The sequence below is a fragment of the Merops nubicus genome, unplaced genomic scaffold (assembly GCF_000691845.1).
Source record: "Merops nubicus isolate BGI_N331 unplaced genomic scaffold, ASM69184v1 scaffold13235, whole genome shotgun sequence".
NCBI lineage: Eukaryota > Metazoa > Chordata > Aves > Coraciiformes > Meropidae > Merops > Merops nubicus.
The window spans coordinates 6,956-15,334 of record NW_008609035.1 but is presented as its reverse complement, the minus strand read 5'-3'; the positions used below and the strand labels follow the sequence as shown (position 1 = coordinate 15,334).

Sequence of the window (8,379 nt, the reverse complement as noted above, 5' to 3'; positions counted from 1 at the left end):
CAGCCTTGGGCAGCAGAAGGAGAAAGGGGATGAGCTTGAGATGTGGCTTTTGAGAAGACGACGTTAAAAAAGAGACACTTCCCTCTTGTTTTCTCATTCTGGGCTTGGCTTTGGCTATAGGAATCTTACTTCAACACCAATATCTACACATTTTAATGAGAGACCTCATTAGAACATAGCCTCATTAATAAGCAAGAAACCTATTTGATGCCAGGGGGCATTTTCACATTTACTGAGCTTGAGGCAACATCAGAAGACGAGACAACTTTTTGCTCTTTCTCAGGAGAATCAAACCCTTTTGTCTGCTGCAGGGTTATACTCTCCCATTGCTTGAGAGCCAGAAAAAAAAAAGGACTTTTCAATGATTACATCCATGCTAAGAGCTCCTACCTGTATTTTTATGGGCCAGGTGAAATTGCTGACATAAACGAAGAAGGTGATGTTCGGATTGTTGCGGAAATCAAACTTCTCATTGGAGAAGCTGTCCTTGTATTCTTTTATATTGGTTCTGGAAACCACTGGAATTTCCTCCCCAGCCTGGGTGCCAGCTGTTCACAAGAAGCAAGAAAAGATGTTTCAAGGCACATTTGAAGTGGCAAACAAAAAGGGTGAAGCAGCCTGAATTTTAATGTTAAATTAACTCTTCCCCTGAACACTCCCATACATTGTCAAAGTCACTGTATGCCAAAATACTGCATCACTAGAAATCAAATTTCCACCTTTGGTGTTTCCAAGAGACACTGTTAAGATAGCAAATGAATATTTTATTTCATTATTTTACTTCTACCCCCCAGACTTACCATTTAAAGCCATTACAGAACAAGTTCAGAGGTTTAAAAAAAGTTTCCCCAATGAAATCTGCGTTTGTTGAAAAATGGGAACTGAAACAAACTACTTGGCTTGTGCTTATCTTACCTGCAAAACTCGTGGCCCAAGTAATGTTGAGGTTGAAGTTTTTAGATGCATTGATAAACATGTCCAGGTCTCTGTTTTGCTTGGGAGGGAAAAAGAAGAGAAAATCCATTTTTAGGGTAACGATTCGAAAGGATTGTTTCCTAAAAAATCTTAAAAACCAAAAAAAAACCCAACAAAACCAAACCAACCCCACAACCTTGTTAATTCCACGAAGCAAATTCATCAAGCAAAAAGTTCTTTGCATTTTCTGAAAGTAATATTATCCTCCCTGAGGAAAGCACAATAAAGAACAAAACTTATGTGCAGAGAATAAACCAGAGAGAAGGGATTGGTGGGATCACCACAACTTCTTGGGTGAACAAGCAACACCAGAGTTGCTCAGCAGTTGTTCAAACAGCCATCAGGAATCAACTGGGGTTCCTTATGAGATTCTACCATGAAGATTTGACACTGTATGGCCAAGCCAAGCTCAGAAAGTTCTGGTTGCTTTGTGGAGCTGGATGTATACGTCACATGAAGAGATCGTATCTGGACACTGGTCACAATTCATTGTCTTCATGGCCAAGAGGCAGCAAACATATACCCAAGGGATGAAATTCAAAGAGAAGGTAGAAAATTTACCTCTTCAGGTGTTGCCACAAAGTTGATTGCTGTGTAATAACGATCATCCTCTTGAGAAAGGCTGAAGGTGAACTGGTAGTCGATGAGAAGGGTGTCTGCAGGGAATGAAGGCATGGAGGAAAGTAAGGTTGGAAGAGAAAAATGTTCTGCAAAGCAATTCATGAAGTCAGCTCAAGTGTTTCTTGCACTGAGAGCACAGCTAGGAGTCATAGACTGGGTTGGGTTGGAAGGGTTTGGGTTTCAAGGTCATCTAGTCCAACCCCCTGCCCTGAGCAGGGACATCCCCAACTACAGCAGGTTGCTCAGAGCCCAGATCAACCTCACCTGGGATGTTTCACTTCAACCAGCTCTCTGGGCAACCTGGGCCAGGGTCTCACCACCTTTGGTGTCAAAAATTTCTTCCTGGGTCACACTCACATCGTATCTGGTCCTGTCAGGACCAGTTTTTGGCCTGTCTGTGCTCATGTCTGCCTAGGGCTGGGGTGTCACCCCTCTGACAATTGACAGCAGAGCCACCAGCTCAGTAGCCCTTCATTAAAACACAGTATTATGACTGGTAGATATTCCCAAAGCTGTGCAGAGGCATTTCAAGCAATAATACATTCAAAGGTGTACACCAAGGGTTATTTTTCTCTTACTGCTTCCTGGAGAGCCTTTGTTGGACAGACTCAAGCAGGACAACCTTCTGACATTCACCCTATGAAGATAAGGATAAGGAACTAAGAAGTTCCTGAGGGACCCAGGGTGGTTTAGTCTGGAGAAGAGGAGGCTGAGGGGAGACCTTCTTGTACTCTGCAACTCCCCTAAAGGAGGCTGAAGTGAGGTGGGGGTTGGTCTCTTCTTCCAAGGAACCAGTGATAGGACAAGAGGCAATGGGCTGAAGTTGCCCCAGGGGAGGTTGAGGTTGGATCTGAGGAAGAATTTCTCTCCTGGCAGAGTGGTGAGGATTGGCCCAGGCTGCCCAGGGAGGTGCTGGAGTCCCCAGCCCTGGAGGGGTTCAAACAGCATGTGGATGTGGTACTTTAAGGACATGGTTTAGTGGTCATGGGAGTGTTGGGTTGATGGTTGGACCTGATGATCTTAGAGGCCTTTTCCAACCTTAATGACCCTATGATTCTAAGACTAAATTTTCAAGGAAGAAAACCAAGTGAGACAACCTGTGTAGCATGAGGCTGTTCCTTTGAGAGCTGTAAAGTTCTCTCTTTTCCCCCTTTTGGGCCCATTTCACCCTTGCAGAGACTGTCACAAGAAGCCACCAGTGCCCTTCTTTGGCTACACGAGCAGAACTGGCTGTGTGCAGCATGTTGATAATTTCTGGATTGCACATAAATATTGAGAACTGCACCTTTTGATAATTTAAGATGACATTTATCCATGCCAGCCAGGGTGCTCCTTGCTAAATGGAACCTGGAGAGTTTCCATTAAGTAACCTGAATCTCAAACTGCACAGCAATCCAACAATCCATTTCAGAGGAAATGTGGCAATTTTGACACTTTACCCGTTCTAACATGGAAGAGAATTTAAAAAACAAAAAACAACTATATTCCACTTAAAAAATTCTAAAGCCATGATTTGATTTTGACTTATTAGCTCTATATTTTAAAGTACTCACCAGGAGAGCAGATTTCATTTCAAAGACACGTGAAAAACATTCAAAACTTTGTTCTGAAAGATCCAGTCATCACCCAGATCTTACCAAGAAGAAGATTTTCATTCTCTTTAAACCATACTTTTGTGAAAATTGAAGTTTTTTAAACCTCTTTTCTAGCCCTCCTCCTAATGCCCTGGATTTTAAACAGCTGACGAGGCAACTGAAACGAAACGTTCTGTAACATATTTATAAATAACATTTTAAACTTCAAACACAGTTTTTCTCTCCAAAGAAAATCCCAAGGGTACTCACAGTAACACGTTCCTTTAAGTGGGTTTCCCTGATACCTATTTTCGACTTCACACCTAAAAAGAACACATATTTTGTAATAAATTGTATTTCTTTTTCAGTTCTATTTATTGCCAGCCCCTAAAAATCATAAAACATCCCTTGTGCTGATAATGGTAGAAAATTTGAAAATAAAAGATGTGTCTTTGAGCTAACTGGGCTGCTGAAGAAATTCCAGGATCTCTGCAAGTTAAAATAACATACAGTAAAAATGAAATATAAAATCCTGGCTATTAACCTTTGCATCTACTTGGAATGTGTTTATTGATTCTTCATAATGCACGAAACTGGGTTGCTGAAGTCCAAATTAAAGTTTCCATTTACATTTATGGCTGTTTCTAGGATCTAGCCCTATAAACACTTATTCCTGTGAGCAACACTTTTAAAAACAAACCCAGCAATGAAATGACTTGGAGTGAAATTATTTTCACTAAGATTCCACTGCAAACCTCTCTGGTTTGTTACAGAGGAACCTCCAGCAAATTTGGTGCTTTGAAACTGCTCCATTAAAATGCTTGAGTGTCAAAGTCTTATTTCAGCTACATTTCCACTCCCTTACAACAGGGGAGTGCAAGGAGAGTAAAAATCTACCAATTAAAAACAACCTCTTGAGGGATAAAGCAAAGTGCTGTGTATAGTTGTGGGGTGGTGGTCATATTTTTTCACCCCATCCCTTCTGCACCACGTTCCCAGTGGAAATGTTGTTAAAAATGGGAATTTTGGCTCCTCTCCTCCCCCTGGGAACGCAGGGCTGGCTGCACTGCCAGCAGAGTTAGTCAACTGCCAGCAGGAGGAGATGAGCAAGGATGTCTTAAGTGAAAAAACATCAGGGTTCTACAACCTTTTGCCTTCCAAAAGCCAAGGGGAGGGACTCACAGTTGGCACTCGTCTCCCTTGATGCCCTTGGTGGTGCAGAAGCACTTCCCCGTGTTGGTGTTGCAGACGGAGGCGTGGCCGTTGCACTTGCAGGCTGTTGAGGAGAGGGGAGGGGGGAGAGAGGCAACGTTGAATGAAGCCAGAGCAACAGATTCCACAGCAATGAAGCCCTTCAGTTGCCAAACTGAGATACAGTCAACAGTGAAAGTGCAGATGAAAACCCATTTGGTTCTCTTTGGTTTCTCTGTGCTACAGAAGGCAGCCCGAAATAGAACCGTGTGTCAAAACAGAGGGAGCGTGGGCTCCAGGAGTGATGTTTTGTATGAAATCATCATCAGACTGTGCTTTTTAGCCTCAAACATTTATTTAACTTCCTCTCTTGGTGTTACACAGCCCCGAGGATATCATAAGTGGTAAGAAAGGGACAAGATATGGAATGGTTTTGGGCACGCTACGGCATCTCGCTCGAACTCAAAACCCTTCAGAGAAGATTATTTTTGCAAATAAAGCAAAGCTCATGGTGCTTTTAAGGGCTTTTTCTGGAAATAAATAGGTCTTTGAGAAAATAACATCATTATCAAGAGGGCCAGTGTAGAAAGGCTGAGACACCAGGCACACAATGTCTGTGCTTTAGGTGGTTTATGGCACGTGCCTCAGTAGATTTTAGAAGAGCTCAGCCCTGTCTCAGGAGCTGAATGCCTCTGAGATGTGGTTGAAGCCCCTGTGACTATCATAAAATGGGTTGGGTGGGAAGGGACCTTTCAAGGTCATCTCATCCAGCCCCCTGCAGGGAGCAGGGACATCCCCAACTAGAGCAGGGTGCTCAGAGCCCCGGCCAACCTCACCTGGGATGGTGCCAGGGATGGGGCAGTGACCACCTCTCTGGGCAGCCTGGGCCAGGGGCTCACCACCCTCAGGGTCAAACATTTCTTCCTTCTCTCTAGTCTCAATCTCTCCTCTTTTAGGTTAAAACCATCCCCCCTTGTCCTGTTGCAACAGGCCCTGAAAAAAAGTCTGTCTCCAGATTTCTTGTAGGCTGCCTTGACGTACTGAAAGGCCACCAGAAGGTCTCCTTGGAGCCTTCTCCTCTCCAGGCTGCCCCAGCCCAACTCTCTCCTGCTGGCCTCCCAGCAGAGGGGTTCCAGCCTTGGATCATTTTTGTGGCCTCCTGACTACACCTGGTTTGTGGCAGGCCCAAAAGAGAGCAGCTCATACACCCTGAATCTGCTCAAGATGCAACCCCAGGTAGGACAGTGGGGACTAATGGCAGAATGGCTTCAAGAGAATGCTCCTGATGCAAATTAAAATGCTAACACTGACACACTTTGAGACCTTTATTCATGAAAAAGTAGAGGAGGTAGATGCAAACAAAACCCCCAAAACCAAACCCAACAACCAAAACCAGCCAGTTGCCCTTGATAGACTGTTCACTATGACTGGAAGAACATCTACAGCAACTCTTCCCAGAAGGCAGGTGCCTTTTAGAGGTTGTTCTACCAATGAACTGGAAGGTGCATTCATCTGGAGATGTACAGGGGAGAGTGCACAATACTGGAAGGGAAAAAGGACACAAAGATCTCCCCTTTCCAGTCCCTGAGCTTGGTGGGAAGAGCACACATCAAAAGCTGGTGCCTCCTGGTCAAGAAGACATGTGCCACTCAATGTACCAGCAGATTCTTGGACCTGAAGTCCCCATCCTGAACATCCTTGCCAACCTTGGACCTTATTTTATCCCTCCTTTTGATGTCTTCTTTACATTGGCATGGGATGGAAGCTAGATTGTCTCAGGGACACATAATTGTGCTTCTCAGATCTGCAAGAGTGGTTTCCTAGCAGCAACACGGAGCCAAATATTGAAGAAGCATAAAAGCCTATTATGGGAACAAATAGATTGAATGAAGATTTCACAAAATAATTGTATTCTCTGAAGCAAACACACTTCTCATTAGTGGCACTTGAGAAAAAAAATAGCTTTTAATGCTATGGCAAATGCCTTGTGCAGCCTTCCTTGGGCTCTGCAAAAGGTAAGCAAAGTGAAATTCCATCAAGATCCAACACTAAGAGACATAAAAATTAGGAGAAATGTCAAATTCCACATTGTTCAGATGCAAAGCACAGCACCTTGAGTGCTGATGTGAATGTTTCCTCACCCTCCCCTTCACCAACAGGATTAGCAAGAAGGCTGAACACTCAAACACGTGGATTTAAAGCAAGTCCTATTTATTTATCCATTTTCCTCTGAGCCCTGTCACTGGAGATCATTTACTGAAGGACTGGGACATGCAAGAGAAATTTTCTCATGGCTTTTCAAACAAATTGGAAGCTTGGAAACAAACTCCTGACAAATGTCCCAGGCAACTGCACCAGGCATTGCACCAGCATATGAGACACTGGCAAAACATCCTGGACACCCTCACTGGAGGCTCCAGGGAAAACTCCCCTCCTCAGTCTGATGATGGAGCAATAGGTAAAAGTTACCAGAAATGGCTTTTTGACTCTCCTCACTCCCAAAAAGGACCTTGAGGGGCTGGAGCGTGGCCAGAGAAGGGCAACGGAGCTGCTGGGGAAGGGTCTAGAGCCCAAGTGTGGGGAGGAGCAGCTGAGGGAGCTGGGGGTGCTGAGCCTGGAGCAAAGGAGGCTCAGGGGAGACCTTCTGGCTCTGCACAGCTCCTGACAGGAGCCTGGAGCCAGGGGGGGGTCGGGCTCTGCTCCCAAGGGACAAGGGACAGGACAAGAGGAAAGGGCCTCCAGTTGCCCCAGGGGAGGTTTCAGTTGCCCCTGAGGAACAATTTCTTGCCCTGGAGGGTTGCCCAGGGCTGTGCCAGGCTGCCCAGGGCAGTGGTGGAGTCCCCACCCCTGGAGGGGTTTCCAAGCCGTGGAGATGTGGGGTGAGGGACACGGGGCAGTGGGGACCTGGAAGGGCTGGGGGAAGGGTCGGACTTAGAATCATAGAACCATTTAGGTTGCAAAAGTTCTTCAAGGTCATCAAGCCTAACCATTAAACCTAACCCTACTAAGTCCACTGCTAAACCACATCCCCCTCAGCACCACATCTGCAGGGCTCTTAAACATGTCCAGGGATGGCAATTCAACCACTTCTCTGAGCTGCCTGTTCCAGTGCTTGACTTGATGATCCTGATGGATCCAACCAAAATAATTCTGTAGCTCTGTAACAGTGAAGCATGGTAACAATCTGATGATGAACCACCTCAGAGCAAGCCCCCTTCCACCTTCTTCACAACCTGTGCACCAGACTCATTCAGAGATGGTCACAGGGACCCCAGCTCCTTCCTGCATTAGTGATGGTCCAACAGACCACCAGCAGCTGCCTGACCCACTTGCCCAACACCATTTTTCCACACCAAGTGCTCTGGAGATCCTCCAAGGCCCCTGTGCAGGCCGGGGAGGGGGGGAGCAGGCAGGATTGTGGCACCAGCAGCTCCTCATGGGCCACCATCCAACGCTCCACGGAGGCGTTCAGAAGAACTGAAGTGGCAGCAATCTGATCTCAGGCATAATAGCACCTTCCCTTCTCCTGCAAATAACTTCCTTATCTCCCCCCAGCATATTGTCATGGGCAGCTTTAAGCAGAAGATTCAAAAAGCCCCAAGTGCAGAGAAAGCACCTTGCAGCTCTTCTTACGTTTGACGTGCTGCACTCCCTGCCCTCCCTCATTACCACTCCTCCAGGCTGGACCCTTCCTAAAAGCAACTGCTGAGGAGGGGTTTACCCACCATTTAGTCACTACCTGCCCAGCCCCACAAACACCAACATCTGGGATGATCTGCAAACAATTCTGGCACAGAAATAACTGAGGGTTGTGAATTTTCTTTCAGGAGAAGTGACACAGCAACGTTCACTTGCCTGGTGGCACAGAGCAGCAGGAAAGGGCTTCTCATTCCACCCCCTCTTCTTACTCCTCCCTGGCTCTTAAACCCAAACTCTACCCCTCCTCAGCTCTCCCCAGCCTTACCTGTTTGAAAGGCTCCTGCTATGGCAGCAGTGTCCTTCAAACTCCTGGTGGCTC

General features: G+C 45.9%; 1 protein-coding gene across 1 annotated transcript in view; it reads right to left on the bottom strand.

The window, feature by feature from the left end:
* Positions 1–390: 390 nt before the first annotated feature.
* Positions 391–8,379, bottom strand: part of LOC103773121 (attractin-like) — a gene marked incomplete at both ends in the record, with an annotated part of 14,293 nt that continues 6,304 nt past the window's right edge. The window contains 5 exons of the mRNA XM_008940477.1: positions 391–548; positions 916–994; positions 1,537–1,631; positions 3,441–3,493; positions 4,353–4,446. Of these exons, the coding sequence (XP_008938725.1) occupies positions 391–548; positions 916–994; positions 1,537–1,631; positions 3,441–3,493; positions 4,353–4,446 (479 nt within the window). The remainder of the gene's footprint in view (positions 549–915; positions 995–1,536; positions 1,632–3,440; positions 3,494–4,352; positions 4,447–8,379) is intronic.